The 21,469-nt window shown below is 49.6% G+C and overlaps 1 protein-coding gene across 1 annotated transcript; it reads left to right on the top strand.

The window, feature by feature from the left end:
* Positions 1 to 6,858: 6,858 nt before the first annotated feature.
* Positions 6,859 to 20,352, top strand: SEC61A1 (SEC61 translocon subunit alpha 1). Its single transcript, XM_061197356.1, has 12 exons — positions 6,859 to 7,020; positions 7,190 to 7,257; positions 9,700 to 9,765; positions 9,853 to 9,931; positions 10,893 to 11,024; positions 12,707 to 12,816; positions 13,094 to 13,247; positions 14,685 to 14,845; positions 16,014 to 16,211; positions 16,422 to 16,613; positions 17,010 to 17,086; positions 18,452 to 20,352. The coding sequence occupies exons 1-12, from the start codon at positions 7,014 to 7,016 to the stop codon at positions 18,636 to 18,638; spliced, it is 1,431 nt and encodes a 476-aa protein (XP_061053339.1). The 5' UTR covers positions 6,859 to 7,013; the 3' UTR covers positions 18,639 to 20,352.
* The last annotated feature ends 1,117 nt before the right edge of the window (positions 20,353 to 21,469 follow it).

The raw sequence follows: 21,469 nt of genomic DNA, 5'->3' as shown, positions 1-21,469 counted from the left end.
CAGGGGACCAACTCGAAAGGGTCGGTTAACACTGACAGCCAGCGGGCTTCTGGGCTGGCATCAGTTGGCAGCGACACCATTCTGCAGAAAACCACAGGCCCCAAGCACAAGGAGGCGGCTGCGGGGAAGGGTGGGAACATTCTAGAAGGTCCAGGAGCTGTTCCTGCAGGCCAAGTCAGCCTGGATCCAAAGATGCCTGCACACAGCGCTCTTTCAACCCAGCTGAGAACGTGGGCCTTTCAGGTTTAAAATATCATTTGCCAAATACTGAGTCAAAATAGATACAGTCTATCTTCAGAAACACGGCAATACACACCAAGAACTTTAAAAATGTTTATTGCTTTTGACCCACCCAGAAATTCCCACTTTTGGAATTCTATCCCGAGTAAATAATAGGATATGTAGGCAACATTTTGGTCATGAAGATATTCATCCCAGTGTGATTTATAATAGGAGAAAAACAGTGAACAATCTAAACCCCTAACTTCAGGGAAATCGTTACGGAACACCACGGTGCCTCCCTGGATGTACCTCCCATGAATATAATATTAGAATGAGGTTTATGGAAAAAATGTTAGACAGTAGGAAAACAATACATCATATAATAATATTTAGAATACTTATTTAAATATTAAAATATTTGAAAATCAAAAATGATTTGATACAAAAGCAATATACAAAACGACACGCGGTCACAGTTATATTAAAAGTAGGTAAGGAACAAAGACAAAGGAAACCGACCAACACTCTCTCCAGATGGGAGATTACGGAGCTTTTCCACCACTTGTCTGTACATTTATGTATCTTCTAATGTTCTGTAATGCCCTGAGTTATTTTCTAATCAAAAGGAGGGACTCGCCCCCATCTTCCTACCAGCGAGAAAACATCGCTGCACCCTTTCCTTCTGCCTCCTTGCTGGTGAGACCTAAAGCCTGGCTACACCTGACGTCCTCCGGCCTCGCTCTGTGCCCAGCGGCCACTGTGGCTGAGAAGACACTTCAAGACCACGAGCTGGCACAGGCTTTCGGGTGCACTCCCACTCTCCTAGGCGGGGCTGTCCTGAGGAGATGGCAGGCTGGAAACCTCAACACAGATGCCAGGCCTCTTTGGAAAAATCCAAAGGCTGAATTTGGGATTCAGTTTGCCACGGTGCCCCCCACCCCGCATTGCATACCCAGCTTCCTTCACTCAATTATGGTACTCCCCTGACCCCAGAAAGCATTTGCACTTGTGAGCCCCACAGGAAGACTTGAAACTCCTAAGTTATGGACATCCATTTTTCCTGCTTTATGAAGGAAGACAATGCAATAGGAAAGAATGACGTTTCTGAGCAGAAACACGCAACGGTGAGGAACAGTGGCTCTTGGCCTCTGCTTCCAGGTGTCCCAAGGCCCAGCAGCATCTCCATCCGTCCTGCAGTTCAACTGCTCAACCAAATCTTGCATTTCATGAGCTTAATTGCAAACTGGGCCTGAATCTGCCACCTAAACTGCTACCCTCAACCCCTACCGGTGATGCTGTTTTTAACTGCTGTCTTAGTCAATGTTCATTGACTGTTCTGTTGGTCATGTCCGCCGTCTAGCTTCCTTGTCTATCCAAGCTGAACCCCGAGAAGACAGATACAAGTTGGCCCCGGGTTCATCAAAAGAGCTTTGGAAGTATGGGTCACTCCTGCAGAAACACTTCATCTATCCCTCAACATGGAAGAATATTTTCTATTAAGTATATTTCTAGACCAACAGGATTTAACTGTCATGTTGTAAAAAACAAAATTATGTACGTGACTAGATTACAGTAAAGTGCAGTGAGTAATCTGTTAGTAATGATTTGCTTTTATATTAATCAGATGGAACCCATTTGGACTTTAGGAAGGAATGAAGGTCTTACAGAGAGGACAAAGAAGGTAACTGCACACAACTCGAGGGACTGCTTGCAATATAACTGCTACCAATAATAGACATCCCAGCAGAATGTTCTAGAGTCCAGAGTTTAGCCCATGACCAATAACACACTTTGTTATTATTATTGGGATAATGGGAATATAAGTGTATATAAAATACACCTCAAGATCCCCTTCAAGAAAGACTATCTACTGCACCAAACTGAGCCCCTTTTGTAGGTCTCATGCTCATCAATACTAGCAATTATCATATACCTCCTGTTTGCTTTGGGTTTAGTTTGCTCTCTTTTCTTTTCCTCTAGGTAAACTCAATTGATCCTGAAGGTCTGATTCTTTCCCCTGCCTAGTGAAATCTGCTGTTGAGCCCTCTAGTGAATTTTCCACTCATTACATTTTTTTACTCCCAAATTCCTATGTTTATAATCTCTCTTTATTGATATTCTCTATTTGGTGACACAGTGTTCTCACACTTCAATTCTCTAGACGTGCTTTACTTTAACTCTGTACTTATTTAAAACAGCTGACTTAAAGTCTCTGTCTAGTAAGTCCAACGTCTGCACATCCTTAGGAACAGTTTCTATGCATTGCTTTTGTTTCCTGTGTATGGACCATATTCTCTTTTTTCTTTTTTTGCATGTTTCATAATATTTTGTTGAAAACTGGGTATTCTAAGCAATATTATGTAACAACTCTGGAAATCAGATTCTCTCCCCTCCCCAAGGTTTGCCTTTATTTTTGTTGCTGTTCGTTTCATGATTTATCTGAACTGATTCTGTAAAGGCACGTGTGACCACTGATGTCTCTGCAGAGATAGCTTAGTGGTCAGCTAGTGATTAGACAGGCATTCCCTAAGCCCCTGGGCCCCGCGAGTCTCCCCGTGTGTGCTGAGGGGCCCAGCGCTGCCCAAGCCTTCACTTCCTGCTGTGCGGAGCCTGGAGGTTGGCCCGAGGAGAGCTCAGGGCCTTCCCAGGGCTTTCCCGGGCATGTCACAGCCTTAGGCACGTGACTCCTCTACCTGTGCGTGTGGCCTTCTAGAAGAGCAGGATGTTTTGGAGCTTCTCAAAGCTGCCCTGGATGCCCATTCCCCAGTTTTTCCCTTTCAGCTTTTTGGCTAGCCTGTTGTTTGTCCTAAGCATTATTCACTGCCTCAGGCAGTTGTGAAGTTCAACCACTGCCTCTACATGCTTGTGAGAAATGCCCTGGGGAGAAGACTTTTTGCACTGGATGACCTCTGAGCTCCAAGTCAGGTCAAATGAAGACAGCTTTGCAATGGGGTCTTCCAGAGACCCTCCAGGCAACTCAAACAGTCTGAGACTTTTATATAGTCAATATTTCTATTATAACTAAGTCACAAAAACCACTTCTTGGATTTGCTACTGTGTTCAACCTCAATCCATGGAGCTTCACAAACCAGTTAGCCAAATCTCAGGATTCAATTGAAAAGTTCATTCATTTTTCCATCAAAACCCTTTTTATATTATTGATTAGACAATCCAATAGTTTTTCTATTGGAATTGATACTTCATTTTGTTTCAGTGTACCTATCTTCTTTTCATATCTGTATCCTCCGTTTCAAAGTTTCCTTTACTTTGTTATGCAAACATAAACAAATGTTGTGTCTCTCCAAAATTCATGTTAAAGCCCTACCCCCCTACCCCCACGATGTGATGATTTTAGGAGGCAGGGCCTTTGGGAGGTAACTAGGGTGAGACGAGGTTATAAGGGTGGAAGTCATGAGGATTAGAGCCCTTGTAAGGGTTTCAAGAGAGCTTGCTTCCTCTGCTCTGCTGCCTGCCATGAGAAGTCGGCAGTCTGCAACCCGCAAGAGGGCTCTCACCAGAACCCAGGCGTGCTGGCGCCCTGACCTCCCAGCCTCCAGAACTATGAGAAGTAAATTTCTGTTGTTTAGAAGTCACGCAGTCTGTGGTGGTCTGTTATAGAAGCCTGACCAGACTACAATAATTTACAAGTATTGTTCAATCATTACATTATGATTGAACGTTACGTTACAAATAACGTTCAATCATTCGAGTCCACTGAAACAATGTCAGCTCTAATAATTACGATTTTCCTCATAAAGCTAAAATATTGATATTTCCATTAAAACATCTTTTATTAAGGCCAACACTCCTAAAGTTATATTCTTCGAAGGCTAACCTCTGCACTTCAGCTTCTATCACAGTGAACACACAGAACTTACTGATTTCCAAACTGCTTCTGCCGCTCTCGCACTTCAAGCTGTCCATCAAGGTGCAATTTCCAGTACTTAATTTGCAGTTCTTTCTGATATTTATTTGATGCATGGTAAGAAATACAATTTATTGAGAAAAACATGAGAATTACTTAACTTAAATCTTTATTGCTTTATCCAAAATTAATTAAATTTGATCACTTAGTGACAAATTAAAATATCCAAATTTTTTTCTAAACTTTTGGCTGGAACTCCAGACTCTTCCTAGCATTACTACACTGGCACTTTTTGTACAAAATCCAATGACCTCTTCAAAGTTGTAAAATATTCCAATGATATTTTCACAAAAGTTATCTTTCCATTGTATATATATATATATTTTTTCCCACCAACAAAGCTCAATACACTGTATTAAATGCAGCTCCCAGTGTCATAAGATCAACAAAAACCATTATCTTCAAAATATTGAAATTTGTATTTTAAGCAAATTATTAAAACACTTTTATGTGAAGCAAATGAAACTTCCTTGAAGATGATTTAAAATGCACTGCTTTGTTTTCCAAAAAGCTGTTGTCTCATTAGATACATCTATTTTGTAACAAGTGAGTCCACAGTACCCACCCCCATATCAATACTATTCCTTTAGAAGTTCTATTAAATATTTTCATGGAAATGCTCAATTTTATACAGTGCTAAAAATTCCGACAGTCCCTCTGTATCTTTTTGACTGCTTTATCCTCACTTTCATGACATTTTGGGAGTTTTAAGTTTTCAAATGTTTAATATATGAAACTGATTATATTTTAAATTTCTTCCTCATTAATGACCACAAATTTTTTTCACTTGAACCACAGTCTTAACAGCATCCTGATGAAATATACATGTTTAGCACTTTGATCTTTTAACACATAACTTTTGAGCACTATTTGCAGCCAAACTTTGTCATCAGCGCTAACACAAATGCCTGGTTGAAAAAAATCGTCATTTTTCACTCCAGAAATACAGATTTTATGTAATAAAATGTATTTAATACAAGTTTTATTTTGTGCAGATTCTTGCACAGTATCAAAACAAGTTCCAGGCTGGGACTCACTACTACTGTAATCCCTTCTTTGTTCTGCAGATTAACAAGACTCACATTTATTATATATGAAACTATTAAAAATTTATCCAGATTTTGTTGCCTCTTCACTTTAGTATTTGTTCTTAACATTTATAATAAAATCTTAAGTGTATAAGTATAAATACACTGCACACCTGCTACTGTAATTCAAAAGAATTACACTATGCTAACAAAATTATTTTTAGTGATTCTCCTAAAGCAATTTGTTTTGTTAACACATGCAACTTAGCCACAGTCGCTTCAGTGACACAAGATGTTCCTCAGATGTGGCTACAACAGAAGGCCCTTTTTCTATGGTACTAACGTCCTAAAACTGTCAGTACAAACCCGAGTTTATATGAAAATTTATATTAGCTAATTGTGACTGTACAGTTACTATGATACTATTTACCATGAAGCATTTCAATATTTTCACCATCAGTATCGTGCAGGGTGCATATGGGCTAAATATCAGCTCTGATCTACCTGCTGAATTGAGTCCAAGGGCTGCCAGTTTCAGCTTCTGGTCAAAACTCTGGAAGAGATTAAGAACGGGTCCTGGATGGCAAGATGAGGCTGCATCTCAGAAGCAGCCCTATGACAGTAGTCCTGCTTACTTTTTTTTATGTGAGGAATTCATATCAAGTGATGCCACACCTGGGTCACTTCACTTAAGTTCCTGCCCGCCTCCTGCAATCATTTGAATTTTCCACCCATAGGTTAGGTTTTCACAAAAGGACTTCCCGTCTTAGAAAAAAACCTGAGGCAAAGATTTACAAATCCTGGCTACCTGCTAGAAATGGGAGGGAAAGGAAAAACAGAAACAACAATCCCTAAATTAATACTGCAGAAAGCATCTAGCCACATCGGCATCTCCAACTCCGACTGGTCCAGCTCCAGACTGCGCTCCACGAACCTCCCCTGACCCCAGGCAGCGGCGCCCACCTCCTCTAGATGCTGACAGCACAAGGTCTCTTCCCTTAGATTACCTATCACGTGCCACCCGTGATCACAGGTGCCTCGGAAATAAACTTCAAAAGCCCCGTCTGGCACCCCTCGCCCCACCCACCGGCCCCAAGAACGTTAAGTCTTATCCCTCCCCTTCACACAGCCCCGGCTCCAGCCAAGCAGGAATCCTCTCCCGAGATCTCGGGCAGGCACAGCGCCTGCCGTGCTCGCAACAGTTCCTCCCCCGGGACGCCTCCTCCGGGAGGCCTCCCCGGACTCCCCGGGCCTCCCGACCACGACCTCATCCCCTCCCCCGAGTCGGCGGGGCCCGCGCCCCGACCGGCCCCAGGTTCGCTCAATGACCCCACAAAGGGGTGTCCGTCGGCCCCGCCGCCGCGCACCTGCTGGGCGCCGGGCACCGAGGTGGCGCCGGGACTGGCCGGCCCCAAGGCGCTCACTGTCTACACCAGCGAAACAAGTTACCGGCGCCGTGAAAGGAACTGGGGGAAGCCAGCATCGCGCTCAGCTTCCCCGCCCCGCGCTCGCGGCTCAGTCTACGCAGGCGCATACCCCCGTCCCGGCGTGCCCCGCGCCCCTCCCGCCCCGCCGGCCCTCCCTCCGACAGGCCGCGCGGCCCCGCTGCACGCCGGGAGTTGTGGTCTAGGCGTGGGCGGTGCGCGCGGCTGAAGCGCGTGGCAGGAAGCGGAAGCGGAAGCGGCTGCCGCGGCGCTAGCACTGACGTGTCTCTCGGCGAGGCGCGGCGCTCCAGAGCAGGACGGGCCGGCAGCGGAGCCGAGGTCGGAGCGTAGCGGAGCCGGAGCGCGACCCGGAGCCCGACCCGGAGCCCGACCCGGAGCCGAGCAGCCGCCGCCATGGCGAGTGAGTCCCTCGGGGCAGCCCGGGCGCGGCCGGCGCGGGCGGGACCTCGCTCCCCCGGCCGTGAAGCCCACTCGGCCCGCGCCCCTGCCCAACCTGGCCCCGCGGACGGCTTCCCGGGGCGGCGCGGGGTCCTCCAGCCCTAACTTTACTCTTGTTTTTTCCCCCAAAGTCAAGTTTCTGGAAGTCATCAAGCCCTTCTGTGTCATCCTGCCCGAAATTCAGAAGCCGGAGCGGAAGGTGAGTCCGGGGAAGGCTTGGGAAAACTGCCTGCACCCCGTTAAAGTGGCCCCAACACGCCGAGTGGACGCTTCCTTCCCCCGAGAGTGGTCCGGGTGGCCTGCTTGGTGGGAGCCTCCACCGAGCCGCCGAGCTTCGATTGGAGCATCCTCCGTGGAAGTTACTCGGGCGGGCAGAGCCTCGGGTTTGCTCTGTCCCGAGGTGGATCCCGGCCTGAGTGAGTAACGCCTCGAGAGCCTCAGATACTCAGGTTGAGCGCCCCTTCCCGCTTCAGCTCCCGCAGAAGCTGATCGTGGGCGGGTCCTTTTAGGAGATGCTTTTTGTATCCAGCTGCTACAAGGAGCTAAGAGCAGGCACTTTTCTCTGTACGGTCGAGTTTGCGCCTTTTCCATGGGCCGTCACCTTGCTGAGAATCAGGGCGTTTTGTGACCCCTGCTTTTACAGCAGGTGCATTAAAACATGGAAAGAGAGAGATGTAGAGCTGTGTTGAATCTTTATCAGAATTTCCGCTGCTGCACAACTTCAGGCCGAGACAGTGAGTGTTGCCAGTGTAAGTAAAGCTATGAAACAATGAAGAAAAGTTTCTTTGGGTTCTTACAGAGAATTAATAGGAATATTTTTCTGTCCTCACGTTTTTTGCATCTGCCCCACATATGCGCTGCCTTTGATGGGCTAATATGCAAAGTTGTGTGTGTGTGTGCCCTCAGTGTGGTAGAAATGGTGGGGCTCTGGAGGCAGGCCCGCCTGGGACCCACCCTTCACACAGCCTCTTGATAGCTGTGTGACCTTGGCCTTGTAACTGAGTGTGGTGCATGAAGCAGTGGCTCCAGAAGGGATGAACCCTGGAAGACATGATGCCTGATGGTGGCCTTGAAGGAGGAATAGAAGTGTCCTTGAAGGAAGGGAAAGGAATTCTAGGGTAAGAAATATAGAGTGTGCTAAGGCAGAGAATACCAGTGTGGTGGTGGTGGGGGGGTGTTAGATGTGCTTCAGTGTTGATAGACGGAAAGGATGGGTGGGGAGTAGTGGGAGTAGGAGCCGGACAGATTAGAGAACTGCTCTGGGGTAGGGTAGAGGGTGAGAGCGCTGGAGGGGCTTCTGCCATCGAGAGTGAACTATGGGAGTGGCCTGGGAGATGGGGGTGGATGGCAGGCTGTTAAGAGGTAGAGTGACAAGACTTGGATAAACAGTTTTGGATGTTTTGCTGTTGAATTTGGCTGCGTCCAGGAGAGGAGACTTGGTTATTTAAAAATGAGGAGTCTTGTAAAAATTGTCCACTCTTTTCCCATAAAGAGTCATTTCCATACAAGCTTGTTGTGTTACTGGTCAGCCTGACGTGGTGTTGCCCTCCTTGGCCTCCTCCTGATTTCTTGGTGGGATCAGATGACCAGAGGACGAGTTCTGTGAATTCTCCCCAACTTCACGTGGAGTATCTGAATGTCGAGTCCCTGCGCCTTTGTGTGGTTGTCTTGTTGAGGCCTGTCTACAGTGGTCAACACGGAGGCACTGCGGCCCCATGCTGACCAGAGAGCCAGGACTTCGACTCCATGCTCATTCAGACTGCAGCTTAAAAGAGTGTTTTTTAAGAACACGATTTTGTCCATTTAGTACCGTCGCTCACAAGGTATTTCCGTGTTAAGATTCTTAGTCCACACAATAATTGCTGTGTGTTTTTTTAAGCCCTTTAAAGCCACTCTTGCTGTGCAGGCAGCAGGTGCTAGTGAAGACACTTAGGTTTTAAAGCAGAGGAGCCTTGGGCAGGGGGTCTCAACTTCCCTAATGATGCTTATTGGTCATCCATAAGATGACTGAATAGTCACCTATCCTAAAGTTAAACAGATGCTACTAGTAGTGAGTAGGTTGAACACGCAGCTCTTTCACTCTTCCAGTGTTTATTACATTGTTTTACCCTAAATCCATGGAGAATACACAAAGAAACAATCACAGATTGCAAATTAGTTGACTCCAGAATAACAAGATTTTGTCAGTTACAAAACCTTATCAAATGAGAAGTCATTGCTCATGTGTTGTAAAGGCTGGTCTGATTTGGGAATCTCTTTCTATTGCAACAATCTTTGATCTTGGGTCTGATCCTAAACTGTTCATGCTGATGGTTAAGAGCACAGGCTTTGGAGTCAAACCCATTACAGCTGTGGGATTTGGGACAAATTACTTAGCTTTTCTAAGATTCAGTTTTCTTGTTGGAAAATAATAAGATAACGTTACGTGGTGTGAGGATTAAATGAGATGATGCCCATGAAGGTCTTTGCATCTGTGCCTTGTGCGTAGAAAGCACGCAATACATGTACTTACGCTTGGTGCATGGTTTGGAGTGTTCAGGGCTCCTCTGGTGAGCAGAGAAAGGGGTCTGATCAGAGTCTGTTTCTGTTAATTTGCTTACGAAGATAACTTGTTGCCTTAATTGGCTCTATTCTTCTGTAGATTCAGTTTAAGGAGAAAGTGCTATGGACCGCCATCACCCTCTTCATCTTCTTGGTGTGCTGCCAGGTGAGCGCGCGTTTGGTGTTCCAGTGTCGGGGTGGGGATGTGAGGGGCCGGAGACAAGTGTGCGGGCTGCTCTCTGCTTGTTTCCAGATCCCCCTGTTTGGAATCATGTCTTCAGACTCAGCCGACCCTTTCTATTGGATGAGAGTGATCCTCGCCTCTAACAGAGGTAGGACTGGCCCTCTGCATCCCCTGTACTGTGCGGGCTTCACTGGCCTCCTTCAGTGAAAGTACAGGCCTTGGCTTTACATAGGGTTCAGAGCATGCTGTGCTGAAACATAGCCTTAGTAAAGGCCAGCTTCAGCACCCAGGCATGTCATCCTATTCAGAATTGCTTTGAATGCAGTACAAAACCTGTAACAGCAAGATAAGTCTACATCATAGAGAATTTCTCAAAACATGGAAAAACTAGAATGCTTTTTAAACAGCTGAAATGATGACATTTCTACCTATCTGTCTCCTGTTTTGATAACATTCTTTAGAATATGTAATTTGTTTCTCAGCTGCGTCTTTTCCATATCTACAGGTTACATATACATGTCCCCAAAAAATAAATATATAACAGTGTGTTGTATACTCTAACCGGTTACCTACTTGGGGTAAAGCGGGATTTTGAATGCTTATGCTGATGACTGCTTTTGATTAACTCATTTTTAAAATACGTTTCAAATTAAGTTCCGAATCAGTTGGAAGTATAGCCCATTTTAGCATAATGGAAATAGAGGTTTATTCACAACTAGATAGAATTGTACTGGCCTCCTTTCCAGACTCTGGAAATTATTTGAATGTTATCCTTTCTTATTAACTGATGAAGAGACGAACCTTTCTTATCTCTGTACAACCAGCATGAATCTGTTTACGGTGAATTTAAATGCAGCGATCAGTTTAAATGCCATGTGATTCCCTAAACAGAATAAAATGTTACCTGGCAGACTGAACAGAATGAATTGAATTACCCTCTGATTGCTGATATTTTGGGGTTATTCTCTGAATTAAATACTGCTGGCAAACTGAAACACACTGGGTTTGTATCAGGGGCACACGGTCCAGTTTCGCTCATTCATTTTCTTAATAACGTCTTGCTTCTCCATGCTAACTTCGGTTGTACTTTGCGTCCCCCTTTCCTTAAGGCACATTGATGGAGCTGGGTATCTCTCCCATTGTCACCTCCGGCCTCATCATGCAGCTCTTGGCTGGCGCCAAAATAATTGAAGTTGGTGATACCCCAAAAGACCGAGCCCTCTTCAACGGAGCCCAAAAGTGTAAGTGAGATTTTGAATGATGTTCAGATGTCTGTAGTTGAGAATTTGAATTTGCTGCAAAGTTTGGGGCATCAGAAGTCCTTTTGGTTTTGGGGGGAGGGGGTTGTTGTAACCTCCGTGGCCCGCCAGCCCTGCCTGGCCTGGCTCCGTGGCCTGTGTTAGCCACACAGCACTTGGGGCAGCTGGACAAGGCAGGGGACGGGTGTCGTGCCCCGAGGCTGCATAGTCCAGGGAGGTCGCCCTCCGCCGCCACAGTTTCCTTAGCACTTAGAAGGAGATAATGTCTCCTTCAGAGCTGTTGGAAGAATTCATTTGAATGATGTGTGTAAAACATCAGTGAGTGCCTGGCATGTAGTAGTTACTTGGCAAGGGTTGTATTTCTTTTTTCTGGGAGTTTAAAAGGATTCATCTTAGGAGAAGCATGGTCCTCTCAACTTAGCTCTGCCAATTACCAGCTCTGTGACTTTGGGGCAAAGTTAGATGACAGTTCTTATGTCCCAGTTTCTTCATCTACAAAAATGGGGATAATAATGATACTTGCACAGTAGTAAATAATAAGCGGCACTGGTAACAATGACCAGTCATCAGAATTCACCAAGTTCAGCCTGACTGAACTGACATATATTAATTAGGAAATGATATTTGCAGTTTCCTACCCAGTCATATTTTCTTCCATACCAGCATGTTTTACAGATCTTAAGTTAGTAGGTTAAAGAGTTGAGTAAGAAAGAGTAATCTAATTTAAACTTGTCAGTTTCAGATACAAATCAGGATTTTTAAATATATATGTGTGTTGTCAGAAGTACAAATCAGCTGTTTCCTCTTTGGTCTTGGACAATCTTTTTAGCTTTTCTCTGCTGTTTTTTCTGCCTTAAGAATTCAGTCTTATTGAGCACTTCTTAAGAATTCAAATAGGGACTATATTTGATAGGCACTTTGGAGTAAAATTTTATTTTTTTGGCAAACTAAGCAGAAAAGCTGAAATTGAAGCCCAGTCCCATACTAAGGGATCCATCTAGCATCGTGGACTCAGTAAAAATGAGTGGATTCCATTGTGCGTCACAATGAAGTGTAGTGAATGATACAGGATACAAGACCATCTACTAAAAGGAGAACCTCCCTTAGGAGAGCTTTGTGGCAGGAGAAGTGGGCTAAGTGAATTGGTGGCACTGTGAGTTCTTTCCTTAATTAACACGTTAAACAAACTGGGAAGGGATTACTTTATCCCAGTTAGTGTTCTGTGCCTTGGACCCAGACCTGAAGCACGAGCCTGTCGGGTGGCCTGGGCGAGTGGTTCTCCCAGAACCCGAGCTACCTGATGCCCTGAGCATGGGGGCTGCAGGTTGGGGTGCCTCTGAGTGTTGTCTTCAACACCTGTCATAAGAAGCAGGTCTGTCATGCTTCAACTCTTTCCCTCCTCCCGTCACCGAAGGGAAGTGAATTTAGAAGGAGGTGGAATTAAAGAGTCACACGCTTTTGTTGCAAGCGTTTGAGTTATTGTGTATTCTTGTCACTTTGACCGTGCGGTTGCTGAGCGTTTCCTGGACGAGCCCCTTGGAGGCAGGGTCAGTCGTGTTCACCTTTGTTCTCCCAGTGCCCGGCACGGAGCTGGTGTCTGGTAAGTGTTTCCTCTAGGACCGTGGGGTGGCCCACCCTGAGAACAGCTTTCTTCTGATTGCTAGTGTTTGGCATGATCATTACCATCGGCCAGTCCATCGTGTATGTGATGACAGGGATGTACGGAGACCCTTCTGAAATGGGTGCTGGGATCTGCCTGTTGATCACCATACAGGTAAGGCTAGGCCGGCACCCTCTTCTGAGGCGCCCTCACACCCACACTTGCCAAACGACAGATCTGAATCGAGCATAAAAGGAACTCTTCCTGAGAAGAAGCCCGAGCCCTGTGTTTGCCCTTCTGAATTCACAGAGGAGCCTCCACCAGCCAGTGTCCCCTCAGCCTTCAGGGCCCACGGCAGAGAAGCCAGTTCCTGAGGGGGGAGAGCACCACGCCGTGGGGAGCAGCAGTGCAGTCTCTGCGTTTCTTTACTTCTGTTTTTTAACATTCACAGCTCTTTGTTGCTGGCCTAATTGTCCTGCTTTTGGATGAACTTCTGCAAAAGGGGTACGGCCTGGGCTCTGGGATCTCCCTCTTCATTGCCACAAACATCTGCGAGACCATCGTGTGGAAGGCGTTCAGCCCCACCACTGTCAACACCGGCCGAGGTGAGACCCTGGGGACAGGGTTCCATCGGTACATCTCTTCTGATTTTTCTCCGTGCATCTGTAAAGTGTTTTAAAACACAGGTTTATGCTCATGATGATATGTAACTTGCATTTTTCACCTTAAGAGTGCGTCATAGACATTCGCCCTGCCAGAGTACGCTATCCTGCCTCATTTTCCTGAGCACGGCGTGGATTTCCCTGCAAGGATGAAGCAGGTTCTTCCAACAAGCCTTCCTCTGGTGGACGTCTAGGTTGTGTCCAGCCTTTGCTGCTATTACAGCAGTGAGACGCTGAACATCCTCATATGTTCATCTTTACATGTTTTGACAGTTGCTCTCAGTAAATAAGTTTCTAAAAATGAAATTACTGAACCAAAACACTTGGTCATGCAAAGGGCAACTTTGTAAAAGAGGCAGGAACTTTGGTGCTCATGAGGTGGGTTCAGATGCTGGCTGTGCCCTTGGTTGCCAGGATTCAATGAGAAATAACATGAAATTGTGTGATGCCTGGCTCACAGTAGATGCTTGGCGAATGTGAGTATTCTATCTTAATACCCACGAAGAGTGCCAAGGAAATCTTGTTACAGAGGATGTTTTTAATGTAAAGTTCTAAACATTCAGGGAAGTGTGACTTATTAGGAAAGGAAAATCAGCTTTTTTCATCACTAAATATGTTATTCACTCAAAAGAGTCCCGTGAGAAATAAATATTCATGCACATTTGACTCCTCTTTGAAGTGGATGCTGGAAACAGAGTCCCTGACCTGCAGAGACCACATAATCTCATTAGTGAGACTAAAAATAGGTCCCCAGACCAAAGAAGGCCATTCTTGCTCTTTTCCTTGGGCCTCTGTCGAGCTTGCTCTGCTTCCTGGCCGTGTTTTCCTGGCTCTGTTGCTGGCCTGCATCCCTGGGCACCCTCTTGTGGTAGGGCGTGAACTCCGCTAGAGATGGGCTGTGTGGTAGGCACACATGTTGTCTTTTCTGCTTGGCCATCGGTGTGAGGAGCAGAGAGCCCAAGCCCGCCTCGTCCGGGCAGCCTGCACCCCAGAGCTGGGGGGCTGTGCTGCCCGGGAGTCCCCAGGGACGTGGGTTAGGCAGCTCTGAGCCCCTCCTCAGGCAGGACCCCTTCGGCTGGAGCTCAGCAGACCCTGCTGTTAGGACTTTGCCGTTGATTGTTCCACACATCTGGTGGCCATTGACTCACAAGCCAAAAAAATAAGATCAGTTAATTCAAAGAGGTAGAATAGCCTGTTTCTGCAGGTTGAAATCTCTACAGAAGAAACAGAAACGAGGGCTGAGAGCCCTCACCGTGTCCCTGTGGTTATAGGAGCAGGCACTGTGAGTCACAGAACTAATTCCATCTCCTCTCGGTTTTGGCCACTAGGAAGCTTAGAGCCAAATTGAGTTGCTTGTTCCTTTCCCTTCGCCTGTAACAGGAATGGAGTTTGAGGGCGCCATCATTGCACTGTTCCACCTACTGGCCACACGCACAGACAAGGTCCGAGCCCTTCGCGAGGCGTTCTACCGCCAGAATCTCCCCAACCTCATGAATCTGATCGCCACCATCTTTGTCTTTGCAGTGGTCATCTACTTCCAGGTGCGTTCAGATCCAACCCTGGGGAGTTTTGATGTGTGCATTTAAGGTTCAGAAGGCCTTGGTGTGCGTGTCCCACGTCCACACCCCAGGGGTAGTGTGACCCATCGTATCGCACTGAAATGATGAAATGGCATTTGAAGGAGCAGGTTCCATGGCATCACGGGCACTTGCCTGAACTAACACAGTTGAGGCAGATACAACGTTTCTGCAACCGTGTTCCTGTGGGTTGGGACTGTCAGCAAATAGAGAAGATTTTTTTTTCAAGGTCTTACAGCTCAAGAGAAGTGAAGAGTAATCAAAGCCTAAGGCTTCACTGCTGTCTTAGCAAAGTTAGTAGGTGCTTTTAGGCCGTGTCCTCATCCTCCTGAGACCTGTGAGTCTGTGTAACTTGCTTCTGAATGAGAGACCTGAACTGCCCGTTGCGTTTCTGTAGTTGGATTGGTCTTTGTATTCTCTGATCAGCCGCTTTGTGTCCTGACATTTATTGAAAAGAGAAAAAGGGACAGCAGTTGAGAAGGCAGTTTAATGCTTGTGAAGAGGCATTCATACCACCACATGCTGAGGACTGGGCACATCTGTCCCTTCAGCCGAGGCTTTTAGTCCGATGCCTGGTGAATGACAGGCTAACTCTTCCCGGGCTTGGAGTCGGACTGTTAAGATTTTATTTTAAACCTTCTATATTCTGAACTCTGTTCTAGGCACTGGGAGATTGTAAAAAGTACATAAAGGAAACCGTTTCTATTCTCCAGGGGTTTCAGAGGGAGAGGTTATGTTCGTAGGAAAGTAGAAGAGCCTAGCTTTTCTGTCATGACGAAGAACACCGTGAAGGTGGCCGTGCTGGCTGTGAGGCGAGGGCGTGGAGGCCCTGTCCGGCCTCGGTCGGGGCACGGGGAGGGCGCCGGAGCGCCCGTCAGAACTTCCTGCGTATTCCACGTAGATGTGGCTACGACGTGGTGGGCTTTGTTTTTGACAGAACACTGTGCTGTGCTCGGGGGCATTTTAAGCCAGCCTGTCGGGACCCTTCTGTCGGTGTGCCCCCGAGTGCAGTGCTGGCTGGGGAAGGGGTGTGGGGGCCTGGGCACCGCCGCTCGGGGCAGCTCCCTGGGGGCAGGCCTGGCACGTGGCTGGAGCGAGGCAGTGAGGGCGTTTGGCTCTGTTGGCTTCTCAGGGCTTCCGCGTGGACCTGCCCATCAAGTCGGCCCGCTACCGAGGCCAGTACAACACCTACCCCATCAAGCTCTTCTACACCTCCAACATCCCCATCATCCTGCAGTCCGCCCTCGTGTCCAACCTCTACGTCATCTCCCAGATGCTGTCCGCCCGCTTCAGTGGCAACCTGCTGGTCAGCCTGCTGGGCACCTGGTCGGTAAGCACAGCGGCTTCAGAAGCCAGATGTTTCACCCAGAGATGCTTTCTAATTGTGCCTATTACAAGCTCACATGAAGGTTTCTTTTCGGTAAGAAGCCTGCACTGTGGGCACTTGGGCAAAGCTATTCTTTCCCACCCGCTCAGAAGTGTCTTTGCCCTGCGGCTGAGGTGGGGAACGGTACTCACAGGCTCTCGCGAATCCTCCCAGGACACTTCTTCTGGCGGCCCAGCACGCGCCTATCCCGTTGGCGGCCTTTGCTATTACCTGTCTCCTCCTGAGTCTTTCGGCTCCGTCTTGGAAGACCCCGTCCATGCCGTCGTGTACATAGTGTTCATGCTGGGCTCCTGCGCCTTCTTCTCCAAGACGTGGATTGAGGTCTCGGGCTCTTCTGCCAAAGACGTGAGTGTGAGCGACAGCTTCTGGGGGGGGCCAGCCGGGGACCGGCGTTTCCCTCCTGCAAGTGGCATCAGGGCTCTCGGCCTGTCCCCCCTCCTGGGATGGTGGCCTGTGAACGCACGCGGCGCTTTGTCCTCGTTAGGGCCGGTTCCAGAGCGTTCGTGGCCGTGGACGGAGACCAGGGTAAATGAATCCATGCTCGCCTGCGAAGCTGCAGCCAAACTAAAACTAGACTTTCTCATCTGACATCTTTGTGGCAGTTTTAAAGTTACCTTCACCAATGTCGTTAGGGTGCTGGGGAGGGGAGTCTGTGGCTGGTACCACCGTGAACTGTCTACCTGGCCCTCGACTCCACGTCTGAACTTGAACGTTGTCCTCCCCTTGATGGGCATCACGCAGGTTGCCAAGCAGCTGAAGGAGCAGCAGATGGTGATGAGGGGCCACCGAGAGACGTCCATGGTCCACGAGCTCAACCGGTGAGTGCTGGCCGGCCCTGGCAGGCTGACGGACTTCCCCGGGTCTTCCAGTATCGATGAGCTTGCTAAGGGCTGGGCGCTGGACAGAGCAAATCAGCGCATGCGGCACCTCTCCTCAGAGGCAGCCACACAGAGGGAGACAGAGCGTGTGTCCAGGTGGCCGCGGGGCGGCTGCTGAGGCTGCTGACCGCGTGGGACCTCGCCGTGCTCCTGCAGGCAGCGTGCTGCAGGCAGGTCCTGCGGGGGCCCTCCAGGAGGAGGCGGGGAGCGTCAGGCTTCTGCAGGGGCGTCCGAGTTCGGGTGAGGCTAGGGAGGCTGGCAGAGAGCGCAGGGAGGGCTCAGCATTCGGAAGGTCAGTGCTGGAGGCTGAGACCCACCGGGCGGGGCGGACATCGTGAGTCTGGGCAGAGGGGCTGGGGGCCAGGTGGGGCAGTAACCTGGGGACACAGGAGAGGCCGCCGGCACTTGGTGACCCGCTGTGGGGAAGGTGGGGGTGAGGAGAGCACCGCAGTCTGCAGGCCTCTCCCCTCACAGTGGGGCTGCCTCTTGGGCAGCCGGGTTGGCCATAGTGAGTGTCTTAGACTTTTAAGCCAACTTATTTGAACTCATTTCTTCCACCATCGCTGGATGAACGTGAATGGTTTCCTGTAGAAGTCTGTTTACAGGATCAGGTTTTGTAATCAGGACCAGGTCTGTCCTGGGGACCATAGCTCGCTCGCCTTAACCGCAAGTCAGTATGGCAAATGCCAGATCATTTTCTGATTCCTATCAGAGATGCTGGGCAATTTTGTTCATTCCCTTAAGAATTCTCTGAAGCTGAATTTATACTGCTGTTCAATAGAAATATAATGCAAGATGCATGTGAAATTTTAAGTATTCTGGTAGCCACGTTAAAAAAGTAAAAAGATACACCTAAAACTAATAAAATGTTATATGTCCGTTATCTCTTAATAAAAAAGAAAGCAAAAAGAAACAGGTGAAATTAATTTTAAGAATACATTTTATTTAACCCAATATATCCAGACTCTCATTTCAAGTTGACATAAGAAAAGTCATAATGAGATATTTTATGTTCCTGTCTTCAAAATCTCGTGTGATGTTTTCAACATCTGCTTTGGACTGGTCCCATTTCACTAGCCACATGTGACTCGTGTGGCCACTTACTGGACAGCAAGCCCTAGTCTAGACCATTAAGGTGTTAGTAGATGAGACTTTATGGGGGCCGTGGAGTGACCCCTAGAGGAGTCCGGTTCCTAACTCAGAGGTAAGCAGGTCGGCTGCCCGGCCCTTCCTGTAGCCTGGGCGAGGGAGGCCAGGCTGGAGGGATCTGCTGGCGGCCCGTGGCTGACCCGTCTCCCTCCCCAGGTACATCCCCACGGCCGCGGCCTTCGGCGGGCTTTGCATCGGGGCCCTCTCCGTGCTGGCTGACTTCCTGGGTGCCATTGGGTCTGGAACCGGCATCCTGCTTGCGGTTACCATCATCTACCAGTACTTTGAAATCTTCGTCAAGGAGCAGAGTGAGGTCGGCAGCATGGGGGCCCTTCTGTTCTGAGCCGTGCCTCCTGGACCAGGCAGAGGCGGCGTGCTCCACGACGGCCAAGGGAGCAAGGACGCCACGCTGTGGGCGCTGTCTTCGGGGGTGCTGCTGTGGCCTGAGGACTTTGGTTTAATCACCTGTTTGAATTTCACATTCTTTCATTCCACTTTCTAAAGTGCTAGAAATTTTTCAATTTGCAATTTCGCTTTTCATTCTGGCATTGGCAACAGAACTGTAGAAGTGAGGTCTTACTCAGCTGACTGCCAGAAGTGACTGTCCCTGGTGTCCGCGTCACTTTTGTGTTAACCTTTGCACCTTCTCAGTGCTGTCGGCGACTGCAGTGGTCTCGGCTGCTCCCCCCGAAGGGCATGTCTTGTTGGTTAGAAGCACAAACAGTGTTGAAACGTCTCCGTCTCGGGTGGCAGGAGGGCGAGCACGTGGGAGCAGGTCATGTGTCTTCCGGTGCGTGTGGGCTGCGCCCTGGCGTGTCCCCTTCAGTCAGGCGGGAACATCTGGCTTAAAACGGGTTCTCTGGAAGACACAATTGTTTTCCCTTTTAAAAGTTGTTTTTTAGGACAGAGCTTCTTCCAAAAGAGAGGAACGAATTTCCAGAAGACCACTGGCCCATCTGTGCATTTTTCTGCCTGTGCCTGTGGGCTGACCTGGCTGTGCCGTCTCTCTCTTCAGTGATGGAGCCGGGCCACGATGCCGCAGCTTTGCATAGTCGAGCCTGGCCGAGCTGGTGGACATCATGCGGAGGACCCTGAGGTGCTGGCTCTCCAGTTCCTCCCGCTGTCACTGAACTTGTTCTCCATGGTGTGTCCCTTCCCACTCGCCTCCCGAGAGGGGAGGTGCTGTGGCTGGCCTCAGATGCTACCTTCTAGGCTGAAGACTTCCCACTGGTATTTTTTTAGAACATTTTTACTGTGCTTAGGACCAAACGCAAGTGAAGTAAATAACAAGATGGCTCTGATCTCTGCTTTCACCAAAACTGCCCAGCAGAGAGGAGGGCCCAGGCCCTAGATCCATGGTGAAATCAGGGTCAGAGAGATTTTTTTTTTTGCCAAGTTTCACCCATGTTTGATATGAAAAGACTCGCAATTATGTCTAAGATAAATTGTTTGCAATAACAGGTAATCTAGACCTTAGGAATTAGAACCTTCTCTAAGGCCTTTAGGGAGGCCCCTCCCGGGGACCAGCAGCGCTTGGCCGCAGAGACAGCAGAGGTGAGCTCCACAGCCTGAGGGCTTCTCCCTGCCCCGCGGAGAAAGCAGACCCCACCAGCAGCGGCGCACAGCGGCCTTCAAAGCACAGAGCCAGTCAAGGTGGCCAGCTTGGCACCCGCCTGAGTCCACAGGGGCTCTGAGACCTCACTGGCTGTGCTGCCCAGGAGACAGGCCAACCGAGGGACAAGAAGAGGCTTGCCAAGCACCACCCGGCAAGTTGGCGGCAGAGCCCGGATGGGCCCACAGCCCATCGACCCCAGGCCAGGGCACCCACCGTACCACACGTGGCCTTGTCCGACCCAGTCCCGAGCGGAGACCTGACGCCCCTGCAGCCCTGCTGCAGCCTCTGACCACTGCGTGGCTCGGGCTCCTGCCCTGCGGTCACTGGTCACTGGGGGGTGGGGCTGACCCCAGCTTTCAGGGGACTGTCACTGTGGACGCCAAAATGGCATAACTGAGATAAGGTGACTAAGAAACAAATAAAGCCAACTTTTTACAGGCCACCTGGTGGTGGTGTCTTGGTTGTCAGTTCTCCTGTGTTACCGAGGCCAGTGAGAGGAGGGTGGAGCCTTGGGTGCCTTCGGGGGTGTGCGGGGTGAGGCTTGGGCCCTGGTTTTGCACGGGGTTCCCAGGTCCCCCCTCGATGGAAGTCCCTCCTCAGAAAGGCGCGTGCCTGGAAAGCTTCCTTGTCCTGGTGATGGTGCCAACTGCACGCTCGGGTGTTTGGTGCTGAGTGCGTGGGCTGTTCCAGCACCCCCAGGAATGGACAGTGGGGCGACGTCTGTCCTGTGAGCGCAGCGCCCTCCAGCTCTCCAAGTCCAGGCTAGGAGGCATTGCTGCCCTTGGCTGAGACGAGCGACCTTACACACCGAACCTGTAGGCCTGGGAGGGTCTCCGCCCCGCCCTGGGCCCCCGGCATCTTGTGGACGGCAGTGGCGCGCGCAGTGGCTGCTCCCTTGGATGTGCTGTGCAGAAAGGCTCCCGACTTTCCACTGAGCTGAATGGCAGGTGTTTCCAGGGTGATGTGAGAGAAAACCTCCCGCTCGCCCACGTTGTGAAGCCGACACGCCCGTCCGGACGAGGCCTCACCCCAAGCCCTCCACCACCACCCTCTCCTCCGTGGCCCCCGAGGACACGTGGCCAGCCTTCCTCCTGAGCCGGCTCAGCCTCGGAGTTTCCAGGTAGGTAGAGCCTTAGACCTCGTATTGGAAATCTGATCTCTGAGGTGCTGTGCAGCCAGGGCAGGAGGTCCTCTGGGAGCCCTGGAGGGACAGGGCCTGGGGCCTGGCCTGTGCAAGCCGCGCGGCCACAGGAGCCAGGCGAGCAGGCACTGAAACTCGAGGCAGGCAGGCGGCCCTGTTCGGACCTCCAGAAACTCAAGTCAGAAAAGCTCCTGCCCGCAGGAAGCATGCATCCCCTCACTGCCTGGCAGTGTGGCTGTGCCCGTGGTGGGGAGCAGAGCCCGTGCGAGCAAGGCCACGTGTGGTACGGTGGGCGCGCGCGTGGCTCAGGTGACGTGGGCTGCCCCTCGGCCCTCACCGCCTGCCTGTGGCCTCTGTGCTGGGAGCCGTGGGGCAGCCCTCCTCCCCTGTGGGGCAGGCCGTGCACCAGCCACCGCCA

Source organism: Eubalaena glacialis, chromosome 7 (genome assembly GCF_028564815.1).
Source record: "Eubalaena glacialis isolate mEubGla1 chromosome 7, mEubGla1.1.hap2.+ XY, whole genome shotgun sequence".
Lineage (NCBI taxonomy): Eukaryota > Metazoa > Chordata > Mammalia > Artiodactyla > Balaenidae > Eubalaena > Eubalaena glacialis.
The sequence above is the reverse complement of the archived record's forward strand: the minus strand, read 5'-3'. Positions and strand labels throughout refer to the sequence as shown.